At 49.7% G+C, this 17,288-nt stretch overlaps 1 protein-coding gene and 1 long non-coding RNA gene across 3 annotated transcripts; one reads left to right on the top strand and one right to left on the bottom strand.

The window, feature by feature from the left end:
* Positions 1-5,967: 5,967 nt before the first annotated feature.
* Positions 5,968-17,169, bottom strand: LOC136392014 (uncharacterized). Of its 2 annotated transcripts, none has more exons than XR_010748912.1 (3): positions 16,989-17,169; positions 7,090-7,161; positions 5,968-6,402 (listed from the first exon to the last, which is right to left on the bottom strand). It is a non-coding gene; the product is annotated as an uncharacterized lncRNA (long non-coding RNA). The 2 variants fall into 2 exon arrangements; XR_010748913.1 differs by lacking the exon at positions 16,989-17,169 and adding an exon at positions 7,537-7,651.
* Positions 7,771-15,411, top strand: ASB16 (ankyrin repeat and SOCS box containing 16). The gene is made up of 5 exons (XM_066364004.1): positions 7,771-8,150; positions 9,699-9,966; positions 12,453-12,945; positions 13,301-13,414; positions 13,888-15,411. Exons 1-5 carry the CDS (start codon positions 7,775-7,777, stop codon positions 14,071-14,073), a joined length of 1,437 nt encoding a protein of 478 aa, XP_066220101.1. The 5' UTR covers positions 7,771-7,774; the 3' UTR covers positions 14,074-15,411.
* Positions 17,170-17,288: the final 119 nt, after the last annotated feature.

The raw sequence follows: 17,288 nt of genomic DNA, 5'->3' as shown, positions 1-17,288 counted from the left end.
GTCCCTTTACTCCTCAGTCCCTGTACAGCTGAGATGCTGAGAGGAGCTACACTATAGCAGTGGACAGGGAAGGAGCACACTCAGACTTCCCTCGGCTTTGTCTCTTGAGGCCTGTAGCTGCCCAGCTTACCCATGTCCATGGTTCACAGGGGCAGGGGTGTGGCTACGGTACGTTCTTCTGAAATAAAGCAGTCATCCACTTCCCCTGCCTCCATCTCCTTTCTTTCCTTGCTGCTCCTTGTCCTGTTCACCCTTCCAGTGGTGCTTCGACCATGCAGAACCAAGTTACTCATTTTGTCTCTCGTTTATTTTCATTTTATTTTATTTAAGTGAGAGGAGGAGAGATAGTGAGACAGAATCCCTCATGCACCCTGACTGAGATCCACCTGGCAACCCCTGTCTGGGACCTATGCTCTGATTCTTGCAACCAAGCTATTTTTAGCTCCTGAGGCAGAGGCTCTAAGGAACCAACCTCAACGCCCAGGGCCAACGTGCTCAAACCAGTTGAGCCATGGCTGTGGGAGGAGAAGAGAGGGGAGGGTGAGAGGAGGAGAAGCAGATGGTCACTTCTGTATACCCTGACTGGGAATCAAACCCTGGACATCCACATTCCAGTTGACTCTCTACCACTGAGCCAACCTGCCAGGGCTATTTTTATTTTTGAAGGTGTTAAATTATTTATTATTTTTTAATGAATTTATTGGGGTGACACTGGTTAACAAAATTATACAGGTTTCAGGTGTACAATTGTATAACACATCTTCTGTACACAGTATTATGTGTTCACCTCCCATCTTTTTTTCTTTAATAAACTTTTGTTTTAGATTTACCGAATTATTGCAGATATTACTGGGAGTTCCCATAATGTGTCACACCCAGTTTCCCCTATTATTACCATCTTACATTAGTTGGTAGCCTCGTCACAATTAAAGAACCAGATTGATACATTATTACTGTCTGAACTCCATACTTTATTCAGATTTACTCAGTCTTCTCCTGAGGTCCTGTCTTTGTTCCAGGATCCCACAATACGTTTAGTCATCATGCCTTTAGCCTCTTGGCTGTGGTTGTATCTCAGACTTTCCTTGTTTTATGGCGTTGGCAACTTTGAGGAGTGAGGCTCAGGCATGTTATAGGGTGCCCATCTACTGGAATTTGCCTGATTTTTTTTTTATGATTAGACTGGTGTTATGTTTTTGGAAGAAGACTACTGAGTTAAGGTGCTAGTCTCATCACATCATGTCAAGGGTTGATGTTGGCCTTGATCAGCTGGCTGAGGTGGAGTTTGTCAGGTTTCTCAGGTTTCTCCACTGTAAAGTTACACTTCTTTCTCTTCCCTTTCCGTGCTGCCTTCTTTAGAAGGAAGTCGCTGTGTGCGATGCACATACAGGCATGAGGAGTTACATTCCTTAAGGGAAGAATATTCACATAGATAATTTGGAACTCTGCATGGGAGATTGGGCTATTCCCTCATTTTTTATTAATTCATTTGTATCAGTATCAACTCCTGGGTATTTCTTTTATGCTTTGGGTTATAATCTAACACTACATTATTTATTTTGTTGCCAAGAAACTCTTGGTCACTATAGCTTCTCTATACTACCTTTTTTAAAAAATTCATTTTATATAGGAGAGAGGGAGAGAGAGAGAGAGAGAGAGAGAAGGGGGAGGAGCAGGAAGCATCAACTCCCATATGTGCCTTGACCAGGTAAGCCCAGAGTTTTGAAACAGTGACCTCAGCGTTCCTGGTCAGTGCTTTATCCACTGCACCACCACAGGCCGGGCTCTATTCCACCTTTTAGGCCAGAATTGAACAAGGGGTATAAAAGGTCTAATAGTACCAAGTTGGCAATTTTGTTTTGCTTTTCTGAAATGAAGGAAAGGAAGATTTTCTCGCCTGACCTGTGGTAGCGCAGTGGATAAAGCGTCGACCTTAAACACTGAGGTCGCTGTTTCGAAACCCTGGCTGCCTGGTCAAGGCACATATGGGAGTTGATGCTTTCTGCTTCTCCCCCCTTCTCTCTCTCTGTCTCTCCTATCTCTCTCTCTCTCTCTCTCTCTCTGTCTCTCCTCTCTCTCTAAAAACCATGAGTAATTTGGCCCTGGCTGGTTGGCTCAGTGGTAGAGTGTCAGCCTGGCGTGCGGGAGTCCTGGGTTCAATTCCCGGCCAGGGCACACAGGAGAAGTGCCCATCTGCTTCTCCACCCCTCCCCCTCTCCTTCCTTTCTGTCTCTCTCTTCCCCTCCCGCAGCCAAGACTATTGGAGCAAAGTTGGCCCGGGCGCTGAGGATGGCTCTATGGCCTCTGCCTCAGGCTTTAGAATGGCTCTGGTCACAACAGAGTGACGCCCCAGATGGGCAGAGCATCGCCCCCTGGTGGGCGTGCCGGGTGGATCCCGGTCGGGCGCATGTGGGAGTCTGTCTGACTGCCTCCCCGTTTCCAACTTCAGAAAAATACAAAAAAAAAAAAAAAAAAAAGAATTTAAAAAATCTAAAAATATATATATTTTAAAGAAGACGGGAAGATTCTCTCAACTCATGGATGAGGGGGTGTGGGTTAAAGACTCCAGTCTGACCACCAGACTCCCCTGCTTCCACCTGTCTTCACTAAGCATCTGTGAGTCAAGGACCTCTCATGGGCTTGGTGCTGCTCTGGGGGAAGGTATTAATCTCTCTTTTCCCAAAGAGAGGTTGATCCCATGGATCGCAGTCTCAGGGCTGGAGTGAACAAATGCTTTAAGAACATGCTCAGCTAACTGATGGTTTCAGAGGGCCCTGCCCTAAGAGGCTTTTGTGTTCTAAGCCCAGGAGCAATAGAGGGCTAATTCATCAGCACCTTGCCCTTTCACACTCCCATCTGGTCTTCCTACCTGCACTTCTTTCTCTTCTGCCTGCTGCTGACTTCCCAGCTCTGCCTTTGTAGCTTAGATCTGGGCTACATGTGGTCTTTCTGCACCTAAACTACCCCATGCTCTGCCAAGCCTCCAGTGCCCTTCCCCATTCAACCCCTTGATCCCTGGTCTCTACTGCTCTCAGTCCTGAGTGGTGTCCTGGTTTCTTGTGGTGTGCTTCATCGTCCCACAGCTCTGAGCTCCAAGACGGCAGGCTGGGTATCCAATCACCTGGCACTGCTCCTGGCACTTGGCTCTCTCTGGGCTCATGTGTGGGTTGATGTAAAGGCCTCGGGAAGTGAACACTAAGAACAGTTTTTCTGCCCTTAAGAAGTTAAGGCTAGCCTGACCGGGTGCTGGTGCAGTGGATAGAGCCTCAAACTGGGATGCGGAGGACCCAGGTTCGAGACCCCGAGGTTGCCAGCTTGAGTGCGGGCTCATCTGGTTTGAGCAAAAGCTCACCAGCTTGGACCCAAGGTCACTGGCTCGAGCAAGGGGTTACTCGGTCTGCTGAAGGCCCACGGTCAAGGCACATATGAGAAAGCAATCAATGAACAACTGGGGTGTCACAACGAAAAACTGATGATTGATGCTTCTCATCTCTCTCAGTTCCTGTCTGTCTGTCCCTCTCTCTGCCTCTCTCTGTCTCTGTAAAAAAAAAAAGAGAGAGAGAAATTAAGGCTAAAGAGAGGAGACAGAACACATGGTCTCTGGGGACAGCTACAGTCAGCACCTTCAGGCCTGTGTGACAAGAAGGTTACAGAGAGGCTTGGAAGGTGAACACAGTCACGGGCCCCAAACACCATGACTATTGTGTGCCTCAGGAGGGAGGGACGCCCACCCCATCTCGGCCCCTCCTGGCCCCATCCGGCCTTGCCAACTCCCAACCCTGGGAACCCAGCTGTGGGTGCTCAGCCAGGCCGTTGGCGGGGCAATTAAAACGCTGAATAGGTTCCAGCAGGGTTAATCACTGCTGCATTTATAGAGGCGCCTTTCTCTGAGGATCGCCAAGCCCTCTCTGTGCATGATCTCATTCCTTCTCTGGGATCCCCCACCCTGGAATACCACCAGGAAGCTGGGGCCAGAGTGGATGACAGCAGGGTAAGGGCAGTGCTGGAAACAGCCCAGGCTGCTGCCACCCACTTGGACAGGCAGATGAGTGTTTGCTCTGGCAGAGAACAGGGGCCCTCAGTCAATGCACTACACATAAGAGGCTAGCCTGCTAAGTGCCAAGTGCCCCTAAACACCATGTCAAGACCTACTGTGTGCCAGGCCCTGCTGGGACCAGAAACAACTGAATAATTTCAGAACCTCCCTGGAGCCCACATCCGGCACAGCAGACTGTCATCTACAGTACACTGGGACAAGTGCTTTACAAAGTTCATGGACAGGGAGTAACCGGAACCCGAAGAGCGGGGGATCTGGGGCTGCTGCAGGAATGTCTCTCAGAGCAGGTACCTTTGAGGTGGACTTTGAGGAATGAGTCAGAAGGGAATTCCAAGCAGAGAGAATGGCAGGGAAGGGTGAGGAGTCACGATGAGAATGCTATGTGATGTGAGGCCAAACCAAGGAACGGGCTCAGCTGGAGAAGGGAGCTGTCAAAAATTAGCAGAAGTTTTGCCTGACCTGTGGTGGCACAGTGGATAAAGTCTCGACCTGGAACGCTGGGGCTGCCAGTTCAAAACCCTGGGCTTGCCTGACCTGTGGTGGCACAGTGGATAAAGTGTCAGCCTGGAATGCTGAGGTTGCCGGTTCGAGACCCCGGGCTTGCTTGGTCAAGGGACATACAGGAAGCAACTACTACGAGTTGATGCTTCCTGCTCCTCCCCCTGCCTTTCTCTCTATCCTCTCTCTAAAATCAGTAAGTAAAATCTTAAATAAAAAAAAGAGTCAGCAGGAGTTTTCAAGCTAGGAATTAGCCATTTTATTTTATTTTTATTGTTTTTTAGAGAGAGAGGAAGGGAGAGAGAGAGAGAAAGAGGGAAGCATTCATTTGTTGTTCCACTTAGATGTGCGTTCATTGGTTGCATTCCATATGTTCCCTGAACAGGGAATGAACCCGCAACCTTGGAATTTCAGGATGACACTAACCAACTGAGCTAACCAGCCAGGGCCAGGAATTAAGGATTTTAGTTAGATCATTCCATGTAGACAGTGAAGCAGAGGGGCTGTGGCCAGAGGAAGGATCATCAGGTAGGAAGCTGGACTGGTCCAGGTTCAAGATGTTGAAATGGTAATTGAGAATGTGAGAACAGGACCTGGAACTTGTTTGTGTGAGGGCACTAGGGAGAGGAAGAAGTCAGAGATAACTGAGCAAGGACTGCTGCAGAGCCAGTGAGGGAAGTGCAGGGGCAGAGGAGACAGGAGGAGTCCACAGTACTGAGGGAGACAGACCAGCCACTGCAGCCAAGGCATGATAAGGCTAGGCCCACTCTGAGGGGCGAGGGGCCGTGGGGCCAGCCCGCCTGCACAAGGAGTGAGCTCTTCTCGTTAGGAGAGCTTCTGAAGCAGCGGCTGGCATCTCTCCTGCCTCCCCTTCCCTGGATTGGCAGCCGCAGCAGCTAATGTTATTTCATGGCCTCATTCCTCCCCCTAGAGGCTCCTGGACGCAAAACAACTTTCTTCTGGAAGTGAATAGGTCCCCAGCTTAAAGGTGTCTTTGGTCTGGAGTCCCCACAAGCCCTTAGCCCTCAGGCAAGCATGGGAACCCTTTTAGGAGTTGGGTGTGGTGAGGGGTGGGGAACTCACTGAAGGTAGTTTCTTGTTTTAATACATTTTTTTTCTTTTTTATTATTTATTCATTTTCTTTGTGCCCCTCCCCCTCCCCCTTCCCCTCTCCCTGCTCCCCCCCTACCCTCCACCCCCCCACTCCCTGTAACCACCACACTCTTGTCCATGTCTCTTAGTCTCGTTTTTATGTCCCATCAATGTATGGAATCATGTAGTTCTTTTTTTTTAATTTTTTTTATTTATTTACTTATTTTTTACAGAGACAGAGTGAGTCAGAGAGAGGAATAGACAGGGACAGACAGACAGGAACGGAGAGAGATGAGAAGCACCAATCATTAGTTTTTCATTGCGCATTGCAACACCTTAGTTGTTCATCGATTGCTTTCTCATATGTGCCTTGACCGCGGGCCTTCAGCAGACCGAGTAACCCCTTGCTGGAGCCAGCGACCTTGGGTTCCAGCTGGTGGGCTTTTGCTCAAACCAGATGAACCCACGCTCAAGCTGGTGACCTCGGGGTCTCAAACCTGGGTCTTCCGCATCCCAGTCCGACGCTGTGTCCACTGTGCCATCGCTTGGTCAGGCTGGAATCATGTAGTTCTTGTTTTTTTCTGATTTACTTATTTCACTCCGTATAATGTTATCAAGATCTCACCATTTTGCTGCAAATGATCCGATGTCATCATTTCTTATGGCTGAGTAGAATTCCATAGTATATATGTACCACATCTTCTTTATCCAATCTTCTGTTGAAGGGCTTTTTGGTTGTTTCCATGTCTTGACCACTGTGAACAATGCTGCAATGAACATGGGGCTACATGTGTCTTTACGTATCAATGTTTCTGAGTTTTGGGGGTATATACCCAGTAGAGGGATTGCTGGGTCATAAGGTTGTTCTATTTTCAGTTTTTTGAGGAACCACCATACTTTCTTCCATAATGGTTGTACTACTTTACATTCCCACCAACAGTGAATGAGGGTTCCTTTTTCTCCACAGCCTCTCCAACATTTGCTATTACCTGTCTTGTTGACAATAGCTAATCTAACAGGTGTGAGGTGGTATCTCATTGTAGTTTTGATTTGCATTTCTCTATTATTATTATTTTTATTAAAGATTTGTCTGCGAGCCAGTTGCAGCCATCAAAAGAGCCACATCTGGCTCACGAGCCATAGGTTCCTGACCCCTGCATTAGATCACCCATCTCTTGCCCTGGCTGGATAGCTCAGCTGGTTAGAGCATTGTCCTGTAGTCCAGAGGTTGCTGGGGTTTTTTGTTTGTTTGTTTGTTTTTCAGAGGTTGCTGTTTTGATCCCTGGTCAGGGCACATACAGGAACAGATCGAAGTTCCTCTCTCTATCTTTCTCTCTCTAAAATAAAAAAATAAAAAAAAGTCCAGCCTGACCTGTGGTGGCGCAGTGGATAGAGTGTTGACCTGAAATGCTGAGGTTACTGGTTCAAAACCCTGGGCTTACCTGGTCAAGGCACATACGGGAGTTGATGCTTCCTGCTCCTCCCCCTTCTCTCTCTCTCTTTCTCTCCTCACTCTAGAATGAATAAATAAAAATCTTAAAAAAAAAGAAAGACCACCCATTTCAGTGGTGTTCAAGTATAATAATTAGCCTGCTTATATCCTTCATTGCCAAAACCAACTTTACTGTTTTTTTCTGGGTGAGCCAGAAAGTATGGTCACCAAGTAAAGATAGATATAAAAGCGATTTAAATATATTGTAAAATCCTGTGCATACATGTGCAGAGCTATCACTATTACTGCGAATGCTGGGAAGAGCTGTTCGAACTATTTCTACCTTGCCCTTATTTCCAGGGCTGGGTTCTACCCTTCAGCCAACATCAGAGAGGCTGGGGAACTCTGGCTCTTCCTCCAGGCCCTGTCTGTCTCTTTGATTGACTGCTTCACTCACCTCAGATCTTGCCAACCCAAGGTGCTCACTCCTGAGAAATGGGAGGATATGGACCCTGGGGTGCAGGAATGGCCTCACCTGAGGGCCTGCTACCCAACTAGAGGGTATCAGCAGGGGCAGGGGCTAGCCCAACACCTTCTCTGGAATCAGGACTCTGGGCAACCTGTTTACCAGAGAGCAAAGGGCCTATTTATAGCCTCAGCTGCTGTTCTCTCTGGGTCACGGGTGAGGGGGCAGGATGGCTCCTCAGAACAAGGTGGTAGTCACCAGGCTCTGCCCGGCTGCCACTGACCAGACCCCTGGGCCCCTTCCCATGGCAGAAGCGACCTTCCCTTTTACCTCCTCCACATCGCGCTCTCTCCGCCTGCAGCAAGAGTGGCTGGAGTGGGAGGACCGGCGCCGGGCAGTGGCCCAGCAGCGCCGGAGCCAAAGGTGCCCCCCAAGTTCCCAGGCCCGACTCACTAGGCCTCGCCACTCCTGCCGAGACCCAGCGGTCCACAATGCCCTGTTCTCCGGCAACCTGCAACAGGTCCAAGCCCTGTTCCAAGATGAAGATGCCGCCAACATGATTGTGGAGACTGTGAACAACCAGTTGGCCTGGTCGCCTGAACAGGGTAGGGAGCAGCAGGTGGGGGCAGAAGAGGGGGGAGAGGGAAGAGGTGGGGGTGAGGAGAGGGGGAGCATCTCAGCCCCATGCCCTGCCTGCAGATCATGAACTACATGATCCCTTCCCCCTGCTCATTCTAGCCCCCTCCTAAACAGAGATGAGGCTTGGTTAGTGTTTTGTATGTTTTATTAACACATATTAATTACATAGGAACACAATTCTAATGCAGTTTTTCTATATATTTTTTCCTACACAGAATGAAATTATAATCTATATGCCATTTATTTATTTTTATTTATTTATTTATTTATTTATTTTTCATTTTTCTGAAGCTGGAAACAGGGAGAGACAGTCAGACAGACTCCCGCATGCGCCCGACCGGGATCCACCCGGCACGCCCACCAGGGGCGACGCTCTGCCCACCAGGGGGCGATGCTCTGCCCATCCTGGGCGTCGCCATATTGCGACCAGAGCCACTCTAGCGCCTGAGGCAGAGGCCACAGAGCCATCCCCAGCACCCGGGCCATCTTTGCTCCAATGGAGCCTCGGCTGCTGGAGAGGAAGAGAGAGACAGAGAGGAAAGCGCTGCTGGAGAGGAAGAGAGAGACAGAGAGGAAAGCGCGGCAGAGGGAAAGCAAATGGGCGCTTCTCCTATGTGCCCTGGCCGGGAATCGAACCCGGGTCCTCTGCACGCTAGGCCGACGCTCTACCGCTGAGCCAACCGGCCAGGGCTTATTTTTATTTATTTAAAAAATTTTTTTCATTATTATTTTTTACAGAGACAGAGAGAGAGTCAGAGAGAGGGATAGATAGGGACAGACAGACAGGAACAGAGAGAGATGAGAAGCATCAATCATCAGGTTTTTTTTTTTGCGACACCTTAGTTGTTCATTGATCCATTTATTTATTTTTATATGCCATGTTTAACCTGATTTTTTTATGTAGCATATGTAAATAACCATAAGTTGACATAATATTTTATATAGGGGCATAAATTCTACTGTAAGGATATGCCATGATTTCTATAACTATACCCCAAATAAATTGGATAATTTGGTTCCTTTTTTAAAGACTATTTTTAAATAGCAATATGATGAATATCTTTGTGTACTTGCCAGCTGATTTCCTTAAGATCTATTCTGACCAGAGGGTTTTCCATGTAAAACAAATACCTCAATTTTGATTGCCCCGTTTGATCCACAAGGGATTGTCTCCAACCCCACCCATGGATTTGGGGGTTCAAAACCCCTGGAGAATATATGTTCTCACAGTTACCACAGGATCTAAATTTCTGCTTTGCTTCAACTATTAGAGATGTGACCCTATGACACACATACTATGTTTTGTTACAGATTAACAAACTGTTCTAAAAGGCTGTTCCTATTTATACTCCCAAATCAGGGCTTGAGTGACCCCCTCTCCACAGGAAGAGCCTGGCATAGAGTTTGTGCTCAGCCAGGGGTACAGAGGAAAAGCCAGCACCAGCTGTTCACAGCAGCCTGCCCTGCCTGCCAGCCTCACATCCGCCAACCCAAACATTGTCTGTTCTCCACAGGGTTTTGGGTACTAACCCCCAAGACCAACCAGACGGTACCCCTCACTATCGCTGCGGCCCGAGGCTATACCGACTGCGCCCGCCACCTCATTCAGCAGGGTGCTGAGCTGGATGCTCGGGTTGGGGGCCGGGCAGCCTTGCATGAGGCATGTGCCCATGCCCAATCTGACTGTGTGCGGCTGCTGCTGACCTTCGGCGCCAAAGCCAATGTGTTGTCTGAGGAAGGCACAACCCCCTTGCACCTCTGCACAGCCCCTGAGTCCTTGCAGTAAGTGCCCAGGGTTTGATATGGTTTGGGAAGGGTGTGTGTGTCTGCAGCTCACATGACCAGAAGGGGAGAGGTACCTCATGTATTCATGTTCTCACAACAACCTGAGAGACAGGTCTCATTCTATGGATGAGAAAACTGAGGCTCAAAAAGGTTTAGTGGCCCTGGCCGGTTGGCTCAGCGGTAGAGCGTCGGCCTAGCGTGCGGAGGACCCGGGTTCGATTCCCGGCCAGGGCACATAGGAGAAGCGCCCATTTGCTTCTCCACCCCTCCGCCGCGCTTTCCTCTCTGTCTCTCTCTTCCCCTCCCGCAGCCAAGGCTCCATTGGAGCAAAGATGGCCCGGGCGCTGGGGATGGCTCTGTGGCCTCCGCCTCAGGCGCTAGAGTGGCTCTGGTCGCAATATGGCGACGCCCAGGATGGGCAGAGCATCGCCCCCTGGTGGGCAGAGCATCGTCCCTGGTGGGCGTGCCGGGTGGATCCCGGTCGGGCGCATGCGGGAGTCTGTCTGACTGTCTCTCCCTGTTTCCAGCTTCAGAAAAATAGAAAAATAGAAAAAAAAAAAAAAAAAAAAAAGGTTTAGTGACTTGTCCAAGGTCATATCAGCTAAGTCCAGAAGGCAGAAGCCCTTTGCTTTTTGGGAAAACCCTGTTCCAACTACTGTCTCTTATTCCCTGTGAACCCTTCATAGCCAGATTCCTAGCTGTTTTGAGGTAGAAATCAAAAAAGATCTAGCCTGGTGTTTTCCAACCTTAGTATAAGGTCCCCCACATCTCTTCCTCCGCCTGTTTAAAGCTCAATAGTTTCTTGGACCTCCTACATGGTGGTATTTATACTCTTACAACAGGTCCCCAGACAGGGTTAGCCGTGGTAAGGAGTCAAGGGCTCCTGGGAGATATTCCATCACCCACATGCTGGGAACTTCACCCCACTTAGATCTAGATCAGCGGTGGACCCAGAGTAATCCAAATTTTCCAGCCCTTTCTTGAGTTCTTATGGGCATGTGGTACACTTTCCAGCAGACTTTATCCTTTTAAGTAAAGTGAGAATTGTTCTGCTTACTGAAATCCTAGTGAATTAGCTTTTCAGTGTTATTTAAATTTAGTATTTGAAAACAAAACTTAGCCCATGATTAGAACTTGCCAAAGAAATAAGTTCAGTAGTTATGGATGACTGGCTGCTAATCCACTCTTGGCCACTGAACAAAGTGCCTACTGGTCATGTGCACTGAAGGAGAGCTGAAATCTGGCTGTTTTGGGGAAGTACACTTGGTCATCAGTGTTTCATTGGGGTTGATGGATCTGCTTCTGAGTTCCAGTGGCTGCCATTCTAGCTTTTAAAATCTAAGTTACTGTTAGTTTAGTTTCATCACTAATTTATTAATAGTTTGTTGTGTGTTTGGTTTATCCCATGGTGGTTAATGAATATTTACCTTTACTGTGTTCTGGCCCATACTTTTTCCAGGAACTAGAAGATTGAAAAAAGCGTGCTTCCTTAAATCTGGTTTTTGTTTGGTTTTGTTTGTTTGAAAGTGGAGTAGGTGGGTTCCCAAGTGTCTTCTTTTGTTGGAGTGGGTGTGGCTGGTCTGGATGGGTGGTTTTCAAGTTTGGAGGCAAAAGAAAAATATTAGGACTTCTACTTTTTCTTTCTGACTCATACTCATTAATTTTTTGTTTCACAGTGTACTCAGTAGTAGTGGGCTTTCAACTTTGTGTATGTGTGCTATCAAAATGTTAGACCACTCTCAAATTATTCAGGACAGGCCTTAGTGTCCCAGTGTGATTGGGGCATCAGGTTAGACCCTGGTAGGGACTGTCTGAGGCAGTGAGTACTAATTCTGGTGTAGCCACTTGCTATGTGTCCTTGGCTACACTATGACCTTTCTTTTTCTTTTTTTCTTCCTTTCCCAGTGAGAGGAGGGGAGATAGAGAAACAGACTCCCACATGCGCCCTGACCGGGATCCACCCAGCCTCCATCTGGGGCTGTTGCTCTGCCCATCTGGGGCCATACTGGTAACCAAGATATTTTTAGTGCCTGAGGCAGAGGCTCCACAGAGCCATCCTCAGTGCCTGGGCCAATGTGCTTGAACCAGTTGAGCCATGGCTGTGGGAGGGGAAAAGGGGGGGGAGAGGAGGGGTCGAGAAGCACACACTTCTCCTGTGTGCCCTGACCGGAATTGAACCCAAGACATCCACACCCCAGGCCGACACTCTACCACTGAGCCAACTAGCCAGGGCCTGCACTGTGATCCTTCTGGGCTGAAGTTTTTCACATGAAAACTGAAGATGCTCCTAGTGACTTTGATGGGCTCTCCAGCCCTTCTGTCTGTCACAAGTTTCTGTAAGTCTGATGATAGTGGACACCAGGCTGGCCTGCAACTTCAGGGGGTGAGAAAAAAGGGGGTAAGGGATGACAGTAGAATTAGGGTACCCAGGCCAGGCCTTGGTCCCTCAGGATTTGCCTTGGCACCTTGTGCCTTGCCCCTAGGTGTGCCAAGCTACTGTTGGAGGTGGGAGCTACCGTGAATGTGGCTGCCAGGGACAGCGAGATGACACCCCTGCACGTAGCAGCGGCAGGGGGCCTGGCGGAGCATGTGGCTCTCTACTTGGCATATGGAGCAGATGTGGGCCTGCGCACCAGCCAGGGTGAGACGGCCCTAAACACAGCTTGCGCAGGGGCCGAGGGCCTGGGCAGTGGCCGGATGCACCAGGCTGTGGCGCACCTGCTCCTGGAGGCCGGGGCTGATGCTGGGGCAGCTGGGCGCAAACGCCACACGCCGCTGCACAATGCCTGTGCCAATGGCTGTGGAGCCTTGGCAGAGCTGCTGCTGCGCCACGGGGCCTGCGCTGCGGTCCCCAACGCAGCGGGGCACACCCCCATGGACTGCGCGCTGCAGGCTGTCCAGGACACCCCCAACTGGGAGCCCGAAGTCCTCCTGGCGGCGCTGCTGGACTACGGAGCTCAGCCAGTGCACCCTGAGGTATACAGGGAGAGCTGGAGAAAGGAGGCCCCAGTTGGCTTGGGGAAACCTGTCTGTGGAACTGCCCCAGGGCAGATGAGAGGGGACCATAAGACAGAGAGCCCACGCTCCCTCTGTGGCCAGAGGTCTGTCCCCACCTTGGGAAGGACCAGTGAGGTCTATGGGGGAAGATAACCAAGGGAGAAAAGAGGTCCCAAGGAAACTAGCTGGGGCCAGGAGGTTGTGGAGCACCCGTGAAGGTGGGGTAAACTGAGGCATGAAAAAGTACGAGAGACTCAGACCTTAGTCTCTAGACTTGGATCTGCCCCTGGTTGGGAGAGGCATAGTGCTCCTGAGACCCTCTTTTGACTCCTAGATGCTGAAACACTGTGCCAACTTCCCTCGGGCCCTGGAAGTCCTTCTTAATGCCTACCCTTGTGTCCCATCCTGTGATACCTGGATGGAGGCAGTACGCCCAGAACTGCGGCAGGTATGTCCACCCCAGGGCACAGACCCATCCTGGACTCTGGGGGAGATGGCCTATCCCTCTAGGATGGGCTTTCTGAGGGGAGGAGCAGGAGGGCCCTGGGCTGAAGGAGGACAGGCAGATTGTTCTGGGGTCCCCCTATCCCTTCACAATTCAGAACAGCCTCTAATTCCACACACCTCTCAGCCTTTCTCTTACATCAACACAGACATGTATCAGGCATCTCTGACTCAATAGGCACTGTGCTAGCATCTTTGGAGTGGGGAAGGGTGCAGATACGGCTATGACAGGGCTCTGCAATGTGGCCCCAGCTCCCATGACTCTTGCAGGCCCTCTGGTTCTGAATCTGAGTTCTTCAGGATGCACCAAATTGGACAGGTTACAAAATCCCAGGGCCCTACCACTAGGTGGCCCCCAATTGGAAGGGCAGAGTTAAGGGTATTGAGCCATTTGACCTTGTTCCACTCCTACCCTAGGAGCATGAAGCCTTCTACAGCTCTGCCCTGGGCATGGTGAACCAGCCGAGGCGGCTGCAGCACCTGGCCCGGCTGGCTGTGCGTGCTCAGTTGGGTAACCGCTGCCGACAGGCCGCCGCCTGCCTCCCACTGCCCCAGCTCCTCAGGGACTATCTGCTGCTGCGTGTGGAGGAGCGCATCCAGTGAGCAGCACGCCAGGCTGCTCCCATAGCTTGTCCAGCTCTCTCCACCCACCATACACCCAGCCCTAGAAAACCAGTTCCAGACCCTCTGTCCACACTCCACATATCCTCCCTGGCTAGCTCATCACTCCAATGGCTTCTTGAGCCAACTGCTGACCTCCAACCTGACCTGAGCTTCAGCTCCTCTCTCCGATGGGAAAGCTTGCAGACTCAGCCTTCACCCACACCCTCTTCTTTGCCTAAGTGGATGATAGTCCCTCCGTCCACCCAGGCCCCAAGTCAGGCGGTGGTGATCCTTGTTGCACCTCATCCCCTGCCACTAATGCATCTGTTCAGCTTTCTAAAGAGTGACAGACTCTGCCTCTAGCTTACTGCCTCTGTCCAACCTGTCAGTCATTTGAAGGGGGAGCACACTGAATGGTCTTGAAACCCATGCTCTTGAAACCCTTTGCTTCCAGGTGTTCCCCCTCCTTGGTACGCCCTCCCATACATATATATATGTTGTTGTTTCTTCTGCCCTAGTTGAAGCTGATTTTATCCTCGAGACAGCTCAATAGCACTATTTGACCAACCTAGTAGGTTGCCTTCCTTTTTTAAAATTCTTTTTGTATTTTTTTATTTTTCTGAAGTGAGAAGCAGGGAGGCAGAGAGACAGACCCTCGCATGCCCCCGACCGGGATCCGCCGGGCATGCCCACCAGAGGGCCATGCTTGGCCCATCTGGGCTGCTGCTCTGTTGCAACCAGAGCCATTCTAGCACCTGAGGCGGAGGCCATGGAGCCATCCTCAGCGCCCGGGCCAACTTTGCTCCAATGGAGCCTTGGCTGCAGGAGGGGAAGAGAGAGACAGAGAGAAAGGAGAGGGGAAAGGGTGGAGAAGCAGATGGGCGCCTCTCCTGTGTGCCCTGGCCGGGAATCAAACCCGGGACTTCCACACACTGGACCGACGCTCTACCACTGAGCCAACTGGCCAGGGCCAGTAGCCTTCCTTGATATCATACTTTAGAGCCTGTGTCCACCTCAACTAGGCTGAGACTGGCACTATATTCCTTGAACAGGCATTTCAGTAAATGGTTGTTGAAGGAAGAATAAATGCATGATGTCTGGTTCCCATTTATGGTTGTGTTGCACACCCCCCACCCCAGTGACGCATGGTGTCTTAAACAGTGGTCACTACACTCGTGACTTCTGAGAGTCTGTGACAAGAGGACTAGCTATCAACTGCTCCCCCCATGTTCTCCTCTGGTTCTAGAGTCAAATGTTCTACCATTTATCTTTAAGAGGAAGCCTTTCAAGCTAAGCTAGTTGTTATGAATGCAAATAAATTACTTATGCACAACAGTACCAACGTGTGGATGTTGTTAGGTTGAAATGTGACCGAGATACCTATCATTCCATGTTTATTTCTGCCACTTTGTCTTCTTCTGTGGTTCCCAAGTTTTCTGCACTGAACAACTGTTATTCTTGTGATAGGAAAAAGGGTATAAGAATAACCCAAGTCCCTTCCCACTGCAGAAGGTAACTGATGAGGGCCTCCTAACAGTCTGCACTTCTGTTCTTTTTTGTGAGAGACCCTGGGGTCCCCAATGCCATTACCACTTGGAGTCATGTGGTGGAGAAAAGTCAGGAGTCCTGAGGTTGGCCTCCTGCAGCTGTTACCCAGCCTCTCCACCTTTGTAGCGTTACATCTGCAGAGATGCCCTTTGACCAACACAAAGACAGGCTTTTACCTCCTTATGCAGAGCAGCAACCTCTCCTCTCTGGGTGGCATTTTCAGTTTAATTTCACTAAAATTAAAAGGCTGGAGAAGAGAAATCTTCTCTAGTCCTGGGCCCAAGCTGGAAGCCTCTGTCTCAGGGGAGGATTCTGAGCTGTCCACCCCCTCAAAGCAGACTGACCCCCACCAAACTCAGCATTTTTTGGTTATATTTACAACTACAACAAGTTATCTGCTTAAAGAAAACAAAAGATATATGTGGCTATGTATATTATTTGGGAGATTTCCCAGGGTAAAAGCATTAAAGAAAAGATGAATAGGTCTGGATACAGAAAAAGTTTTTTTTTTTTTTCTGAAGCTGGAAACGGGGAGAGATGACAGTCAGACTCCCGCATGCGCCCGCCCGGGCCATCTTTGCTCCAATGGAGCCTCGCTGCGGGAGGGGAAGAGAGAGACAGAGAGGAAGGAGAGGGGGGAGGGGTGGAGAAGCAGATGGGCGCTTCTCCTGTATGCCCTGGCTGGGAATCGAACCCGGGACTTCTGCATGCCAGGCCGACGCTCTACCACTGAGCCAACCGGCCAGGGCCTGGATACAGAAAAAGTTTTATAAAAACACCAAATCATAAATACAAGGAAAAGGCAAAATATTGGGGAATGTAGTGCAGCTAAAAGATTTTATTCCCTTGATCTGTGAAAGCCAGAACATCCGTTTTATTACCATTCCTGACTTGGTGCCTCTACAATGCCTAGCAAATTAAGAGCAGACACTCAAATATCTGTCAAGTAAATGAACGATAACTCAACATCACCAGCAATCGGGGACGTGCAAATTAAAACTGCAGTATAGCTTGACCTGCGGTGGTGCAGTGGATAAAGCATGGACCTGAATGCAAAGGTCGCCAGTTCGAATCCCTGGGCTTGATCTAAGGCACATACAGGAAGCAACTCTACTACCAGTAGATGCTTCCTGCTTCTCCCCGCTCTTTCTCAATCTCCCTCTCTCTCTCACCTCCCTCCAACAAATTAAAATCTAAAAATAAATGTTTTTTAAAAAGAAAATAAAAAGTAATTGCAAAAATCTGGATAAGTTCTTGGAAGCTGAACCTCTATTTGGACTCCTGCTTTTCTTGTGCTCTAAACCTGCGCTGAATCTGTGCCTTCTTTGAAATGCTTTCTTGCATAATTTACCCACGTCCCACGCTACCTTGGGGCCGCATTCTCGGAACACCGGATGGTGATTGAATTGTCTCCTTGTCTGTCTCCCGACAAGCCCTGAATTCTTGGAGGTCAGAAAGACCATTCTTGACTGATTCCACTAACCCGGAGCAGTAGTAAATCACATCAGACCGGAAGGCTGGGAGCGAGGCCGGAAGAACTAGGCTGGAAACAGGGAAGTGCTACTCGGGTTCTGCCCAGTGATGCCAGCCCGCTCAATCTTCCAGACCCGAAACCACGCCCCGCTTCAAGCACCTCCTCTAACTCCTTCCTGGCTCCGCCCCGCAAC

This window comes from Saccopteryx leptura, chromosome 2, assembly GCF_036850995.1.
Source record: "Saccopteryx leptura isolate mSacLep1 chromosome 2, mSacLep1_pri_phased_curated, whole genome shotgun sequence".
NCBI classification, from domain to species: Eukaryota; Metazoa; Chordata; class Mammalia; order Chiroptera; family Emballonuridae; genus Saccopteryx; species Saccopteryx leptura.
Note: the sequence above shows the minus strand (reverse complement) of the source record. Positions and strands in the feature narration are given on the sequence as shown.